General features: G+C 45.6%; 1 protein-coding gene across 2 annotated transcripts in view; it reads left to right on the top strand.

Moving 5' to 3' along the window:
* LOC126188868 (dual specificity tyrosine-phosphorylation-regulated kinase 4) overlaps positions 1-17,788 on the top strand; it is a 642,300-nt gene that overhangs the window by 146,252 nt on the left and 478,260 nt on the right. Inside the window, exon 2 of one of the 2 annotated variants that reach the window (XM_049930522.1) lies at positions 2,569-2,616. The exons of the other annotated variant lie outside the window; for it this stretch is intronic. Coding sequence (XP_049786479.1) covers positions 2,569-2,616 — 48 coding nt within the window. The remainder of the gene's footprint in view (positions 1-2,568; positions 2,617-17,788) is intronic. 2 annotated transcript variants of the gene reach the window in all.

Here is a 17,788-nt window from a genome sequence, read left to right as displayed (position 1 = left end):
CAGTCCTCAAACAAACGAGTGACCTTTCGTGCTGCCCTTTTCTGCATACGTTCAATATCCAGAGTGAAGGCCAGTTTTCGCCGTCGCGTCAAGTTACGCCAAAACAACCCACAATGTATTTCAAATGACGGTGTTCACACGGACCATAACGCCACGTCATGCCACAGTAAGGATTTCTCGGGAAGCAAGTGCTGAGAGTGACGTCGTCTGCAGGCTTCGAAAGTCAACCTCTCTTCGCCGCGCTCACTGTTATACTAGTGGCTTTTGTGCTCTTGTGTCTTCATGATCTTTATTTCTATTGTTTTGCTTTCTTTTCGAGAGAAATTGCAAATGTATCGAAGCGACTTTATTATTTCTTCAGTTTAGTGTTCGTCCATAAGAGGAGTAAGACATCTTAAAGCGAAAAATTATTTAGGTTTTACAATAACAGAGCAGAGCTGACGTCTACGCTGTGTATAAAATAAGAATATAGTTTGAAGCAGTTTTTATTACATTATAAGTTACATCTTACGAATATATGCTATTTAAAAGCACCATAACATTGAAGAAAGCGCAACGTTATTGGAATGGTTTGTTGTGATAAATTGACCAGAAACGTCATATCAGCGGTTAAGCAATATTCGAACTACAGCTTGTATATTAAGTACACTACTGGGCTGCTCGCGTTGGTCGAGATCCAATGACTGTTAGCAGAATATGGAATCGGTGGGTTCAGGAGGGTAATACGCAACGCCGTGCTGGATCCCAACGGCCTCGTATCACTAGCAGGCATCTTATCCACAGGGCTGTAACGGATCGTGCAGCAACGTCTCGATCCATGAGTCAACAGATGGGGACGTTTGCAAGACAACAACCATCTGCACGAACAGTTCGACGACTTTTGCAGCATCATGGACTATCAGCGCGGAGACCATGGCTGCGGTTACCCTTGACGCTGCATCACAGACAGGAGCGCCTGCGATGGTGTACTCAACGACGAACCTGAATGGCAAAACGTCATTTTTCGGATGAATCCAGGTTCTGTTTACAGCATCATGGTGGTCGCATCCGTGTTTGGCGACATCGCGGTGAACGCACATCGGAAGCGTGTATTCGTCATCGCCATACTGGCGTATCACTCGGCGTGATGGTATGGGGTGCCATTGGTTACACGTCTCGTTCACCTGTCGTTCGCAATGACGGCACTTTGAACAGTGGACGTTACATTTGAGATGTGTTACGACCCGTGCCTCTACCCTTCATTCGATCACTGCGAAACCCTACATTTCAGCAGGATAATGCACGACAGGATGTTGCAGGTCCTGTACGGGCCTTTCTGGATACTGAAAATGTTCGACTGCTGCCCTGGCCAGCACATTCTCCACATCTCTTACCAATTGAAAACGTCTTGTCAATGGTGGCCGAGCAACTGGCTCGTCACAATACGCCAGTCACTACTCTTGATGAACTGTTGTATCGTGTTGAAGCTGCATGGGCAGCTGTACCTGTACACGCCATACAAGCTCTGTTTGACTCAGTGCCCAGGCGTATCAAGGCCGTTATTACGGCCAAAGGTGGTTGCTCTGGGTACTGATTTCACAGGATCTATGTACCAAAATTGCGTGAAAATGTAATCACATGTCAGTTCTAGTATAATATATTTGTCCAATGAATACTTATCATCTGCATTTCTTCTTGGTGTAGCAGTTTTAATGGCCAGTAGTGTACTTTGAAGCAATTTTTATTACATTATAAGTTAGATCCTACGAATATATGCGATTTAAAAGCACCAGAACATTGAAGAAAGCGAGGCATTATTGGAATGTTTTGTTGTAATAAATTGACCAGGAAGGTTATATCAGCGGTTAAGCAATTTTCGAATTATAACTTTTATATTAAGTTAAATGTTGATGGATATTGAGTATGTATGCTACTGGCAGAACGACATGGCTAGGATATCAACGAGAGAGGAAATGTACGTTTTAATAGAGCTGACGTATGAATTTTATGTGTGCCCATTTTCATAAATAAACTGCGTGGTTTGGGAGCCAGATAAGTCGACAGAAAGTGCAGCAGTTGCAGATCACTTTGACCAGCACGTCGCACGTGACACAGGCGCTTGATGGCTTTCCCTTCCTGTCCGAGTCCACGCCAACGTCAGCTGCCTCGTCCGATGTTAATGGTCCAAATGACTCTGAGCACTATGGGACTTAACATCTGTGGTCATCAGTACCCTAGAACTTAGAAATACTTAAACCTAACTAACCTAAGGACATCACACACATCCATGCCCGAGGCAAGATTCGAACCTGCGACAGTAGCAGTCGCGCGGTTCCGGACTGAGCGCCTAGAACCGCGAGACCACCACGGCCGGCGTCCGATGTTAGGACGGCTTTACAACGACATTTGATGATGTAAGTGGATCCCTGCCGTTGTTAGAGCAGGTGGGTACGTTGATGTATTGGTGTTGCCCCGTGCTTTGCATGAGACGAGCCAGCCAGAGCGGGTGCTGAGCGAGTAGAGGTAGACGGCTAGTGTGCTAGACGGCGGACGGCGGCTGCTACAGGGGTCGCGGTGTGCTGCTTTCAGGTGGCGGTCGTGATGCTAGCCGGGATCTGCGGCGCGATCGCCACGCTGGTGAGTGTAGCCGGCCCCACACTAGTCGCTAGGCCGTGGCGGCGCGCTGTCCCTTCAGCCACGCGCTCCTTCCACGTAAGGCGGCTTCACGGACTCCGGCACAGTTCTATGAGCTTCTCAATCCTACCTTCGCTTCTACATCAACCCCGCGCCTTCATTATTCGATTGTTTTTCATTATTAATAGCTGTCGGCGATTAGTGTAGCTGAGCATCTCCAAAAGTAGCGACACTTCGGCTTGTAGTTCTGCTACATTAGCAGCCTGCTCTTAAACAACTTTGGTGGTGTGATCATTCGCGGCAGCAGCTACAAAGAACGGAGAAAAACAACATAATAATAAAGTCGGAGTACGGTAGGTTACGTCGAATCGCGCACAATTTTCCAGATAACCACTGGTCAGAGAGCTACGGCCATAAAACGACAGTCTGCACCTGTTATGCCAATGGGGCATCTCAGTAAAAGTGTCCCCAGCCCAGTTCAAGTCTTCATAGAGGTTTAGGGTAGACACACACCATATTAGTGCCCGGATGCTTTCCAAAAGACGCCGGCCGGAGTGGCCGAGCGGCTAAAGGCGCTACAGTCTGGAACCGCACGACCGCTACGGTCGCAGGTTCGAATTCTGCCTCGGGCATGGATGTGTGTGATGTCCTTAGGTTAGTTAGGTTTAAGTAGTTCTAAGTTCTAGGGGACTTATGACCACAGCAGTTAAGTCCCATATTGCTCAGAGCCATTTGAACCATTTTTCTTTCCAAAAGACAGTGTATGTCCTCCGCTCGTTGGATTGCATCATCTGTATCATTGCTACAGTCCGTGACTATTTCCCGTAATTACTTAATAGCGAACTCAGCTGAAACAGAGCTTCGACATTAGGCAGGCAGTAGAGTTCAACGGGTTCAAATGGCTCTGAGCACTATGGGACTTAACATCTGTGGTCATCAGTCCCCTAGAACTTAGAACTACTTAAACCTAACTAACCTAAGGACATCACACACATCCATGCCCGAGGCAGGATTCGAACCTGCGACCGTAGCAGTCGCGCGGTTCCTGACTGAGCGCCTAGAACCGCTAGACCACCGCGGCCGGCACAGGCAGTAGAGAATCTAGACGAAGGCGATAATTGTTGCTTCTGCATTGTGGGTCAGTAGTCGGAAAATAGCTGCACAGGTAAAGCAGTCGTTTCGTTCGCTGTTTGGGCGATTCTCGCAGAGGCGACGAGCGTGGCGTGAGTCTGCGGAATTAGCGCCCGCCGGAGACTTTTGAATGACGATCGGTGAAGCGCACCAGGCCACCCGCGTGTGTCGCGCGGAAGTGGTGGCCAGTGGTCCCGTCCTGGCGGCCGTTCGTTCACCCCGCAGCCGGCCCCCCGCGGTCGATACGCCCACGCTGCCAAGTGGGCGCCAGTTCCGACCGACAACTTTTCATCTGGTAATACCTCCCTCACCCGCTCTAAATTCTAGGGAAACATTGTCTCAGTCCAGTACCAGTAAACTCCCTGTTCCTTAAAGAAAGGAACTCTACATCGATAATCCGCAAGCCACCGTTACGCGCGTGGCGAAGAGTACCCTGTACAACTGCTTGTCATTTCCCGTCCCGTTCCACTCGCAAACAGGACGAGGAAAAAATGACTGTCTGGACGCTTTCGTATGAGCCCTGACTTCTCGTATCTTATCTTCGTGGTCCTTACGCGCGATGTATGTAGGTGGGAGCAGAATCGTTCGACAGTTATCTTTAATGCCGGTTCTCTAAATTTTCTCGTATCTTATCGTCGTGGTCCTTATACGCGATGTATGCTGGCGGGAGCAGGGAGCAGAATCGTTCATCTCTAAAGGAGACCGCTTGTAAAACACTAATACGACCTATTATTGAGTACTGCTCGAGCGTTTGGGATTCCCTATCAGGTCGGATTGAGGGAGGACATAGAAGCAATTCAGAGGCGGGCTGCTAGATTTGTTACTGGTAGGTTTGATCATCACGCGAGTGTTATGGAAATGCTTCAGGAACTCGGGTGGGAGTCTCTGGAGGAAAGGAGGCGTTCTTTTCGTTAATCGCTACTGAGGAAATTTAGAGAACCAGCATTTGAGGCTGACTGCAGTACAGTTTTACTGCCGCCAACTTACATTTCGCGGAAAGACCACAAAGATAAGATAAGAGAGATTAGGGCTCGTACAGAGGCATAGAGGCAGTCATTTTTCCCTCGTTCTGTTTGGGAGTGGAACAGGGAGAGATGCTAATTGTGGTACGAGGTACCCTCCGCCACGCACCGTATGGTGCATCTCCGTAAAACTTGTTCGAACCTGCCGGTAACAAATCTAGCAGCCCTCCTCTGAACTGCTTCGATATCTTCCTTCAATCCGACCTGGTACGCATCCCAAACACTCGAGCAGTACTCAAGAATAGGTCGCACCAGCGTCTTATATGCAATCTCCTTTACAGTTGGACCACTCTTTCCTAAAATTCTCCCACTAAACAGAAGTCGACCGTTTGCCTTCCCTACCACAGTTTTCCCATGCCTAAATGCTCCCAAAACAGCGTCGAATGTCTGATTGCTTTACAAATGATTTAATGCGTCAAGTGTTTGACGTCAAGCTTGTAACCTAGAAAAAGTTTAGAAATGGTTTGAAATTATGCTTTTAGTTTGGAGGAAGTCGTTAATTGCTTGCATTATGAAATACTGTATTAATATGGGTAATTTCCGCTTCATTTTAAACAAAATCAAGTTTTCACTCGTCTAAATGTCTGTGACGTCATATCTCCAGAATTATGCGTCCGACAACACATAATTTTGCTGGTAACTCCAGTGGTATACATGGATATTGTCTGCAAACTATGTTGCGAGTAGAGTCGGTAGAAAACAAGTAATAAATTAAAACGTCATGTGAAGTCTGACTGCGAAAATCGTCTTTCGTTGGGGGGAGGGGAGGGGGGGAATCATCGACGTAAAAATTTCGTAAATGTTTTACAACTGTAAGTAAAGTATGTTGGAAGTCGATAAATGCTCTCATTCTCAAGTAGTTCGAAAAAGTTCAAAGAAAGGCAGCACCTTTTGTATTATCGCGAAATATGGGAGAGTTGTTGTTGTTGTGGTCTTCAGTCCTGAGACTGGTTTGATGCAGCTCTCCATGCTACTCTATCCTGTGCAAGCTTCTTCATCTCCCAGTACCTACTGCAACCTACATCCTTCTGAATCTGCTTGGTGTATTCATCTCTTGGTCTCCCTCAACGATTTTTACCCTCCAATACTAAATTGGTGATCCCTTGATGCCTCAGAACGTGTCCTACCAACCGATCCCTTCTTCTAGTCAAGTTGTTCCACAAACGTCTCTTCTCCCCAATCCTATTCAACACCTCATCATTAGTTATGTGATCTACACATCTAATCTTCAGCATTCTTCTGTTGCACCACATTTCGAAAGCTTCTATTCTCTTCTTGTCTAAACTATTTATCGTCCACGTTTCACTTCCATACATGGCTACACTCCATACAAATACTTTCAGAAACGACTTCCTGACACTTAAATCTATACTCGATGTTAACAAATTTCTCTTCTTCATAAACACTTTCCTTTCAATTGCCAGTCTTCATTTTATATACTCACTACCTCGACCATCATCAGTTATTTTGCTTCCCAAATAGCAAAACTCCTTTACTGCTTTAAGTGTCTCATTTCCTAATCTAATTCCCTCAGCATCACCCGACTTAATTCGACTACATTCCATTATCCTCGTTTTGCTTTTGTTGATGTTCATCTTATATCCTCCTTTCAAGACACTATCCATTCCGTTCAACTGCTCTTCCAAGTCCTTTGCTGTCTCTGATAGAATTACAATGTCATCGGCGAACCTCAAAGTTTTTATTTCTTCTCCATGGATTTTAATACCTACTCCGAATTTTTCTTATGTTTCCTTCACTGCTTGCTCAAGTGCCACAGAAATGATACAGGATTTGGGACGGACACCATTAAAAGAAAGGCGTTTTTCGTTGCGATGGAATTTTCTCACGAAATTCCAATCACCAACTTTCTCCTCCGAATGCGAAAATATTTTGTTGACACCGACATACATAGGGAGGAACGATCACCACGATAGAGTAAGGGAAATCAGAGCTCGTACGGAAAGAGATAGGTGTTCATTTTTTCCGCGCGCTATACGAGATTGGAATAATAGAGAATTGAGAATGTGGTTCGATGAACCCTCTGCCAGGCACTTAAATTTGATTTGCAGAATGTCCATGTAGATGTAGATGTAGATGTAGCTGTAGATGAATACAGTCTGGCTATTTGCGCACCACCAGTTGTGCTGCCTCAAGACAGTTTCCAACTGTAATAGTTGTCTTTACCATAAGATTATACGTGTTGATAAGTAGAATACGACAGTTTAAATTGCGTTAATAATCACGCGAAACACTGAAAGTAAAATTTTTGTTGCCCTGGAAGCCGTTGGATAGCAACCTGTAAGTCGTCCTGGCTTCCGGGACAACAGTTTACTAATATACATCGCCACTCTCCCGTTCGTTAATGTCAACATTGGAAAACGGATCCGCCGCTTTTCTCGCTAGTAGCTCGCCAGTTGTCACCACACGGCCGAATGAAACCCATTCGAGCTCGCCACCAAGGAAAAATTCTTTATAGTATCTCGAATCGAAGCCGTTTCTTCAGCGTGATGCTCACACATCTCACTCGTTCGGCAACAGAGGCCAACACTTCGGAGGGTGGAAAATCGGAATTCGTCAAACGGCTGTCATCGCTCACTAAAAATGCCAGCCTTGCCGTGAGCCGCAGCGCTGACAGAAAGAGCCTGGCAGTGTGATGCAGGCGGTGCTGGAGCTAGCGGAGGAGGTACAGGTAGCGGCGCGGGCATTAGGCCAAGCAGCTGCGGCAGGCAGGCAGGCAGAAGCACAGAGACACCTGCTGGTCTGCAGCTGCCAGTCGCCGCCACGTGCTCCAGCAGCTGGCGCTGGAGCTCCAGCCGCCACACGCCACATGCCACATCACACGTCGCATCAACATTCCGCAACTCCTCCGTAACATCTGCTGCTGCCTGCCCCGGCGCGCTATCTTTAGACTTTCATCAGCTTCGTTGCAAACAGCAGCTTCGCTTTCTCCTGTGCCGATCTCTTCATTTCCAGGTATTTGTTGCAAGACGAGTCTTTCCAACTTCCTCAGTCCTAAACCTAGAGTTTATGGACGAGAATTGTATGTTGGTGAACAATGCGTTGCTCTGCGACAACAAATAAACATTAAAACACTAAATTTAAGAACACTGTATGATTCACCAAAATATTAGGGTATGCAGCATATATGCTACATCGGGGCCCAAACACTTTTCTATCCTAGTAATAAAATGTTTCAGAGCTCGTTTTAACGGATTTCATTTATAAACAGACAGGTGAAATAAGTAAACATGTTCATTTAATTATCACAAAATGTTGTTTTACTAATTTTGTTGCTTTCTTCCGTCCAAAGACTGGTTTGATGCACCTCTCCATGCTACTCTATCCTGTGCAAGCCTCTTCATCTCCCAGTAACTACTGCAACCTACATCCTTCTAAATCTGCTTAGTGTATTCTCTCCCTCTACAATTTTACCCTCCACGCTTCCCTTCAATACTACATCTACGCGATTACTCTGCTATTCACAATAAAGTGCCTGGCAGAGGGTTCAATGAACCACCTTCAAGCTGTCTCTCTACCGTTCCACTCTCGAACGGCACGCGGGAAAAACGAGCACATAAATTTTTCTGTGCAAGCCCTGATTTCTCTTATTTTATCGTGATGATCATTTCTCCCTATGTAAGTGGGTGCCAACAGAATGTTTTCGCAATCGGAGGAGAGAACTGGTGATTGAAATTTCATGAGAAGATCCCGTCGCAACGTAATACGCCTTTGTTTTAATGATTGCCACTCCAATTCACGTATCATGTCTGTGACACTATCTCCCTATTTCGCGATAATACAAAACGAGCTGCCCTTCTTTGTACTTTTTCGATGTCATCCGTCAGTCCCACCTGATGCGGATCCATCCCACACCGCACAGCAATATTCCAGAACAAGTCGGACAAGCGTGGTGTAAGCAGTCTCTTTAGTAGACTACATTGGTGATCCCCTGATGTCGCAGAACATATTCTACCAAACGATCCCTTCGTCTATTCAAGTTATGGCACAAAACCCTCTTCTCTCCAATTCTATTCAGTGCCTCTTCATTAGCGACGTGATCTACTGATCTTATCTTCAGCATTCTTCTGTAGCACATTTCAAAAGCTTCTATTCTTGTCTAAACCGTTTATCGTCCAAGTTTCACTTCCACACATGGCAACACTCCATACAAATACTTTCAGGAAACACTTCCTGACACTTAAATCTACACTCAATGTTAGCATATTTCTTTTCTTCAGAGTCGGCCGTAGTGGCCCAGCAGTTCTAGGCGCTACAGTCTGGAACCGCGCGACCGCTGAGGTCGCAGGTTCGAATCCTGCCTCGGGCATGGATGTGTGTGATGTCCTTAGGTTAGTTAGGTTTAAGTAGTCCTAAGTTCTAGGGGACTGATGACCTCAGAAGTTCAGTCCCATAGTGCTCAGAGCCATTTGAACCATTTATTTTTTCTTCTTCAGAAACTTTTTCCTTGCCGTAAAAAGTTTACATTTTATATCCTCTGTACTTCGACCATCATCAGTTGCTTTGCTGCCCAAATAGTAAAACTCCTTTACTACTTTAAGTGTCTCATTTCTTATTGTAAGTCCCTCAGCATTACCCGATTTACTTCGAATACACTCCATTATCCTCGTTTTGCTTTTGTTGATGTTCATCTTATATCCTCCTTGTAAGACACTGTCCATTCCGTTCAACTGCTCTTCCAAATCCTTTGCTGTCCCTAACAGAATTTCAATGTCATCAGCAAACCTCAGAGTTTTTATTTCTTATCCCTGGACTGTAATTCCTACTCCATGCGCAAAATACACTGGTTTGAAAAACTTGAGGACGAAAATAACGTTCGCGTGATGTGTCACTGCCAACTAACGTAGCCCGATTAAATTTTGACCGAAAGAACTGGTACAGTGTAGCACAGAAGGTAACTGAAAGAAATATGCAGTGACACTGGAACCTTAACTGACGATAGAATTGTTTTTGCCTGACTGGGATTCGAACCCAGCATCTAGCACTGTCGTTTTCTAGCCAGGAACAGACGATAAATAGCTATTATTGGTTCACCAGTAGCGAGATGGGCGCATGTTTTGCTAGACATCAGGCGACGATAAGTTCTGTGCTGAATGGAATTCAAACCCCGCAAACGTGGTCATGAAGACACTTTACCTATCAAATTCTTTTCCAATAATAGCTAGGAATGGCATGTTTGTACTTTCAATGATGTGATGGAAAATACTCTGCTGGCTTGAAGCTGAATCCACAACATGTCGTCGTTGGTGATCACAACGAACACAACGTTAAATCCAAATCCGTTTTCACCAGCAGGATGGAGAGGAGTGTTTGAACTTGAAAAGATGTAAGGAAACGTTTGATCTTGTTATGTTGTGATTAAAAGCTCATCATGTGGCTGTGAGTTGAAACGAACACGTTACAACTGACAAGGCACGAAGAGACATTGAAAATGCAACTGTTTTTCACCAGTAGTTCGGAGTGCACATGCTAGGGCTCGAAATGAAATAATGAATATTTTGTGCTGATCAGGATTCGAAACCAGATAGGTGCCTTTCAGGGACGCCTAGAAGAGTTTGCAATCTTCGGGAACACAGTGAAATCGAATTCTAATCCCAGTCCAGCACCACAATTTTTAACGTCTCAGTTTCAAATAAAGTAAGAGCCTTGTGAACTTACATGGTCATTGGTTCATTAAATGAAATACGTTTTCTAGTTTACGACGGTTTGCTGGTGACAGAGTCTCTGCCTTACGGGGTTTCTCCATCTGCCACAGCTCAAACGAATGCCCAGTCGGCAGCGAAGGGATGTTATCTTTACTGCGGATATTCAACTACGGAGCTTACTGGCGTTCTGCACTTGGCGCTACTAGGGGTGAAGGAGAGCTACTTGCGTGTGTTAAAAATCTACGCCTGACGTGAGATGTGAACCTACACGGTTTACACATCAATACAAGATTAACCCACCAGACCACAAAACCCCTGCCAAGCACAAAATTATGAATTGCAGAGTATTTATTTAGATGTAGATGCAGATGTCAAGGGACGCGTAACAGGAAGGAGGGCGGGATCTGGGAATGGATAGAAGTTCAGAAGTGCAAAATATAAGCGTGAAATGCTTGCAAAGTATTGCTTACTTAGATGTGTGCCACAGTTCGTTTTATAGAGATAAGGAAGGACTGTTCTCAGAACGAAGAATGGGTTATAGGGAAGGAGAGATAAAAGAATTCGGTTTCATAGGTGGTGAGAGGAATGATAGAGAGTAAAGACAGCAGCAATTAAAAGAGAAAATGAAGCGTCATTGGAAACCGCTAGATTTGTTTACAAAGTTTTGGGGGAGTGTAATAGAAGGGCACTTGCGGCGATAGTGTCAGAGAGAGAGTGTGTGAGAGACAATAGAAGAGATATTAACAACGAGTAAACATTAATGTTCAAATGTGTGTGAAATCTTATGGGACTTAACTGCTAAGGTCATCAGTCCCTAATCTTACACACCACTTAACCTAAATTATCCTAAGGACAAACATACACACCCCTGCCCGAGGGAGGACTCGAACCTCCGCCGGGACCAGCCTCACAGTCCATGACTGCAGCGCCTCAGACCGCTCGGCTCATACCGCGTGGCGAGTAAACATAATATGAAATCGTTGGCGTATTGTGTGGAGGACGGAGGGTGTATTCATGGATGGAGGGGAAGAGAGAGACGTATTTGAAATAACAAAAACTACTGTGACAGAGTCCATCTACGCTGATTAGTTTGTAAGTATGTAGACAGGGTATAAATGAAATCAAAATAGAATACTTAACAAACTGTATATTCAAAAGAAACCCACTTGAATTAAAAGGGCAACTCAAACTTTTCTGTTGCCACGCGATCTTCCACTAGCTCCCAGTGAGGAAAAATGACGAAAAAGAAGACATAACAAAACATTTTAAGAACTCTAATATTTTATCCAGAATCCTTCATTATTTTGTACTTCTATCACGCGTCTTGGCATAGAATGTATAAGCCGTCGGACGTAACAGCCTGAAGAAGCAACTTCCTCCCAGGCTTCCAGGACGCAGCCCCAAAGAGCGTCCGCAGTAGTTGGTTGGTTTCGTGGCCAGTTCTCTGTTAATGTTCTGGCGACCTCAGCCCACATGTTTTCCATGGAGTTCACATCAGCCGCCCGTGGCGGCCAGTCTATGACGTTGACTGCAGTCGTGGAGAGCCGCTGTTCAACAAATGCAGACTTGTGAATGGGAGAATGGTCCTCTTACAGTGTGACGTCCCCTTCCGCGTACAGCATTCGAACTGACGGAAGCATCACATTTTCCAATATGTGGGCATACTGCGCGCTGTCCAGAGTTCCTTCTATCCTGTGAAGAATTCCCGCCCCTCTCGCAGAATTCCAACCCCAGCAGGTAACAGATGGCCGGCCACTTCTTCTCGTCGTGGTTACATATTCGCGTCGATGGCGAGTCCCTTGCGGACTGTAAACGATTCGTGAACCGTCGTTATTGGTGGAAAACACCTTCTCATCAGTGAAAATGACGTTGTCCCACGACACCCTCAGATGGAGCTCCACAAATGCTAGTCGGTATAAAACGTTGTCTTCGCTGAGCTCTTGTTTCACGGCGGATCGTCGTGCATGCAGTCCAGCGTCCCTCAGCCTTCGGCGAATCGTGTCACTAGAGCCGGGGATCGCGTTCAGAAAGGGATTTTCTCTGCTCCTAGACACTAGGTCCCTGTCTTCCTGCTGTGAGATCACTCTCTTCCTGCCTGAGCCAGGAGCCCTGTTGGTGGTGCCTCTTTCAAGGCAGATCCTCCACCATCTCGTTGCAGTGGTATGTGGTACGCCATATCGTCTGCCAGCTTCTCTGATGGAATATCCTCCTTCCTCAATGAGAGCGACGATTCTACCTCGGGCGGCCGGAGCGGCCGAGCGGTTCTAGGCGCTTCAGTCTGGAACCGCGCGACCGCTACGGTCGCATATTCGAATCCTGCCTCGGGCATGGATGTGTGTGATGTCCTTAGGTTAGTTAGGTTTAAGTAGTTCTAAGTTCTATGGGACTGATGACCTCAGATGTTAATTCCCATAGTGCTCAGAGTCGTTTGAACCATTTTTTTTACTCTACCTCGAACAGACCTCTCCCAGTGAGCCATTACGGCAGACAGCCTAATGTGTATTTCTGCTTGCCGCTCTTATACTGATGCCAGGAGAGGAGGTAAACTTATTTACGCCAAACGGAGCGGCAGAGGCAGAGGCATGCGGCGCAGCCGTGCTGGCTCGTCCCGGGCTGTTGGCCCACCAACGCCACCGCCAGCTCGCTCACTTGCGTCTCGCCTCGGCCAGCCTGGCTGGCCCGTAGCTCGCGAGCCGCGGCTAGTACAGACCCGGGCCGCATGGCCAAGATCACCCCTTGAAGGATCAAAAGTTACACCTAACCTACCCAAGTCTGTAGTACAAACTAACACAGCTACAGCTATTATGCTATAACGTGTGCAGGCACACCTACAGTTGACGATTTATTCAAATATTTGACGAACAATACTTTCAAAAATACATTCATTTTAAACATAGCTACCACAAAATATTTCACCTAGCTAGCAATAGTACGACGCAGGAAACTATACTTTCTTGTAAGCGCTGTGCATTAGATGTAGCCTTAAGAAAACCTGTATTCAACCACGACAACTAAGCGGAATGTAAAAGTACACAGGTTTGGCGGCAGCTTCTAAAAATAATAGTATATACTTAGTATATAATACACGTTTTGTGCACTTATAACATGTGCTCAGTGTCTCTGAAACAATACGTGCTGCACGACGGAAATTACTTTCTGCCGAGGCACTTCATTTACATCTCAATCATACACGACTACTAGAGAACATTGCGCTTTACGGCAGTCAATCCACTTGGAAATTAACATCATGATATCGCAGATATTAGGCAACACGTTACTAGGGATGAGTAAGGCCCTAAGGTTTGCAACTAAACATGCTACTCCTAGCTACTACTGAATATGAAGCTGATTATTAACGTGTCTTCACAACCATGGGTGCGGCATTCGACTCTCAGTCAGCATAGACGTTTTCGTCACCTTATTTCTAGTTAAACGTGTGCACATGTCGCTGATGGTGGACCAACATTGGACATTTTTCGTCTGTTCCTGGTTAAACAACGACGGCGGTAGGCGCCGGGTTCGAATCCCGGTCAGGCAATACAACTTTAGTCGTCATTTAAGGTTCCAACCCCACTACTGGTGACAAACTGTGATATCTACATTCTGATTTTACGTACTTATTCAACAATCCGATTAGGTGCTGGGTTTTCATCCTTGTCCCCAGCATTACCATGATGGCATTTCAATTTTAAACATGTGCATCCTTTATTCCTTGACAATGCAACACTATACAACGTCTTTCGAGGTTAGTTACCAACAAGGTAATTGTCATGTTAGGGTTCCTGCTTTCGTACAAACATTATCGTCATTTACGTTCAAGTTGAGAATTGATAACTGATACTGGTGCAAACGTCAATATTTGACGTCTTTTTCTGCCTAGTGATCGAGTCTCGTTAAGGCACAAAGCTTTGCTTGGTTAACAATGGCTTTACGTTCTGGGTTTGCATCCGGATCCAGAACGAAGACGTTGGTCATGTCATTTAAAGTACAACTTCATGTACAAGTAACTGTTGATGAGTAATGTGAACAATGATATTACTTGTGATTCGCTGTTAATGTTGGGATTTCCGTAGAGTGGTTGTCGCCGTTAATCACGTTTTCTTTTAACTGCTTAGTATTACATAAAGTTGATGCGAAACCACTCACCATTGAACGTTGAACGATGTTCAGCATGTGTTGGGTAAACCTTTTAGACAGCAAAGAACTTGTTTCCAATTGCCATACAACTTTATAAATCCATATACTGTCTCAAATATTTAATTGTGCCTAAGGATTACTAAACGATTTATGTGACAAAACTAGTTGTCCCATAACATTTGAAATGTCACTTATTGTCATTAAGTTTAGTTTACAAACGTTAAGGACTGTCTGATCTCCTCTGTACTATCGTGGTGTTACTTTACATCTGGACGGACTGTCATAAAGACTGGTGTTCTCTAGTAGTCTCTAGCGGTACCCATTGTGTACCTTGCAACGACTGTACTGTGGAGGGTTGCGACTATGTGCAACACAGATATGCTATGTTGGTTGCATACATTCAGGTGCAGCCTACACGTTGGAATTCAGGGGTAACCCACTTTTTTTTGCTGTCGAGTGTACAAATTGACACATATGCTTGGAATGACATGGGGTTTTATTAGAACCAAAAAATACAAAAGTTCAAAAAATGTCCGACAGATGGCGCTTCATCTGATTAGAATAGCAATAATTAGCATAACAAAGTAAGACAAAGCAAAGATGATGTTCTTTACAGGAAATGCTCAATATGTCCACCATCATTCCTCAACAATAGCTGTAGTCGAGGAATAATGTTGTCAACAGCACTGTAAAGCATGTCCCGAGTTGTGGTGAGACATTGGCGTCGGATGTTGTCTTTCAGCATCCCTAGAGATGTCCGTCGGTCACGATACACTTGCGACTTCAGGTAACCCCAAAGCTAACAATCGCACGGACTGAGGTCTGGGGACCTGGGAGGCCAAGCATGACGAAAGTGGCGGCTGAGCACACGACCATCACCAAACGACGCGAGCAAGAGATCTTTTACGCGTCTAGCAATACTTTTCTTTTGTTCTAATAAAACCCCATGTCATCCCAAGCATGTGTGTCAATTTTTATCTCTCTATCTACATTATTCCGTGGTTTATTAAGTTTTCAAATTTATACTGACTTTTTGATCACCCGGTACTTCGTCTCCCAGGCGCGCCAAAGCGACCCGAAAGTGTCCAAAGCACTTCGGTTGCAGTGTCGTTACTCTTATGTTTCTCAAAACTAGTGAAATTTAATAACTGCCGCGCCGGGTAGTCGAAGGCGCGGCTCCCCCAGTCGGAGGTTCGAGCCCTCTCTCGGGCATGCATGAGTGTGTGTTGTCCTTAGCGTAGGTTAGTTTAAGTTAGATTCAGTAGTGTGTAAGCCTAGGGACCGATGACGTCAGCAGTTTGGTCCCATAGGAACTTCCCACAAATTCCCAAAAATTAATAAGCAAAAACGATAGAAAAAAAATGGCTCTGAGCACTATGGGACTTAACTACTGAGGTCATCAGTCCCCTAGAACTTAGAACTACTTAAACCTAACTAACCTAAGGACATCACACACATCCATGCCCGAGGCAGGATTCGAACCTGCGACCGTAGCGGTCACGCGGTTCCAAACTGACGCTCTTAGAACCGCACGGCCACACCGGCCGGCAAAAACGATAGACTCGTAGGGTAACGATGAGAGATTCTCATAAAGAAAACTGGGCTAAATACAGTGAAAAGTATACAAATAATTAATAAGAGAAGTTCGGCGTTTTCGCCGCTAGCACCCGAATGTGCCGACCAGTCATAAGCAAGTTCAGTACAATTGGCGGACTCTCCTACGGAACTGGTACATATTGTACCATCTGTCGCTTGTGCCTCAGTCCACTTTTCTACCACATGCTACTTCACGTGTATCAAGCTGCATCAGGGCGAGCTTCTAGAAAACTAAAATACTAGCGGCTACAGACAGGAATACCACAAAAGGAACAACGCGGTAAGTTTGGTCGACGCGGAACGGAACAGAAAGCTTAAAGAGACTATTGTGTTAGAGTGTGCTGATGACCACACCGTGAATGAAACTGCTTGATTTGTTGGTGTACGAAATTGGACGGTTCAAATTGTCTGCGAGGAATGGTGCACCGCTCGCAGATACGGAGCAAAGAGATCCTAACCGAGACGAGTGTTACGCCTTATCAATGACGACCGGTTTGAAGTGTGATAGCAAATTGCAGCTGTCATGAACGTAGGTTCGCCTGAACCAGTTTCTGAGTGAGTACTGCGAAGGGTACTGCATACATTGGTCATTTGGAGACTAACGGCTTCGTAATTGCTTACAGCGATACCTGAAGCAGCGTGTTTTGTAGGGCTAGTAACACGGCAACTGGGCAGTATCTCGCTGGGCACGTACAGCAATGTGTGGTGGATGGTACATCATTGTCCGTCTTTACTGGCCTACTTACGTATGGTACGCGGTAGGTTTGTTGATACACTCTCCCCACCCACACTCCCCCCCCCCCCCCTGCCCTCCTTCCCTCTCTGCTTGTATGTACCTATTCTCCACCGAGCGAGGTGGCGCAGTGGTTAGCACACTGGACTCGCATTCGGGAGGACGACGGTTCAATCCCGTCTCCAACCATCCTGATTTAGGTTTTCCGTGATTTCCCTAAATCGTTTCAGGCAAATGCCGGGATGGTTCCTTTGAAAGGGCACGGCCGATTTCCTTCCCGATCCTTCCCTAAACCGAGCTTGCGCTCCGTCTCTAATGACCTCGTTGTCGACGGGACGTTAAACACTAACCACCTACCTACCTACCCCTACCTATTCTCCAAAATTTCCTTGTGAGAGGTATGTTCCAGCAGGTAACGTGGAACGTTAAGCTCGTGTTGCATACATAACGCCCTGCTGTACTGTCTTCCAATGTAGCTTTTAAATCTTGAACCGCGGGACTGCTACGGTCGCAGGTTCGAATCCTGCCTCGGGCATGGGTGTGTGTGAAGTCCTTAGGTTAGTTAGGTTTAAGTAGTTCTACGTTCTAGGGGACTTATGACCTAAGATGTTGAGTCCCATAGTGTTCAGAGCCATTTGAACCATTTTTAAATCTTTTGGTGAAGCTGTCGTTTAGATTATAGGTATCCGTTATGAATAGCGCTTCTTTGACTTTGTAATACATAGTCCCTTATTCAGCGAGGGGACTATACAGAGTGATACATTACATGTTCTGTGTTTCGCGCAGGCACAGTCGTTGTGTGGTAAGGTTAACAGGTGCATCACAGCGTGCGAGTGAAATGGCGCGGCAACTGGAAACTCACTGCAAAGCTGAAGTACGCCATGTACACTACA

The sequence above is a fragment of the Schistocerca cancellata genome, chromosome 5 (genome assembly GCF_023864275.1).
Source record: "Schistocerca cancellata isolate TAMUIC-IGC-003103 chromosome 5, iqSchCanc2.1, whole genome shotgun sequence".
Taxonomy (NCBI): domain Eukaryota; kingdom Metazoa; phylum Arthropoda; class Insecta; order Orthoptera; family Acrididae; genus Schistocerca; species Schistocerca cancellata.
Note: the sequence above shows the minus strand (reverse complement) of the source record. Positions and strands in the feature narration are given on the sequence as shown.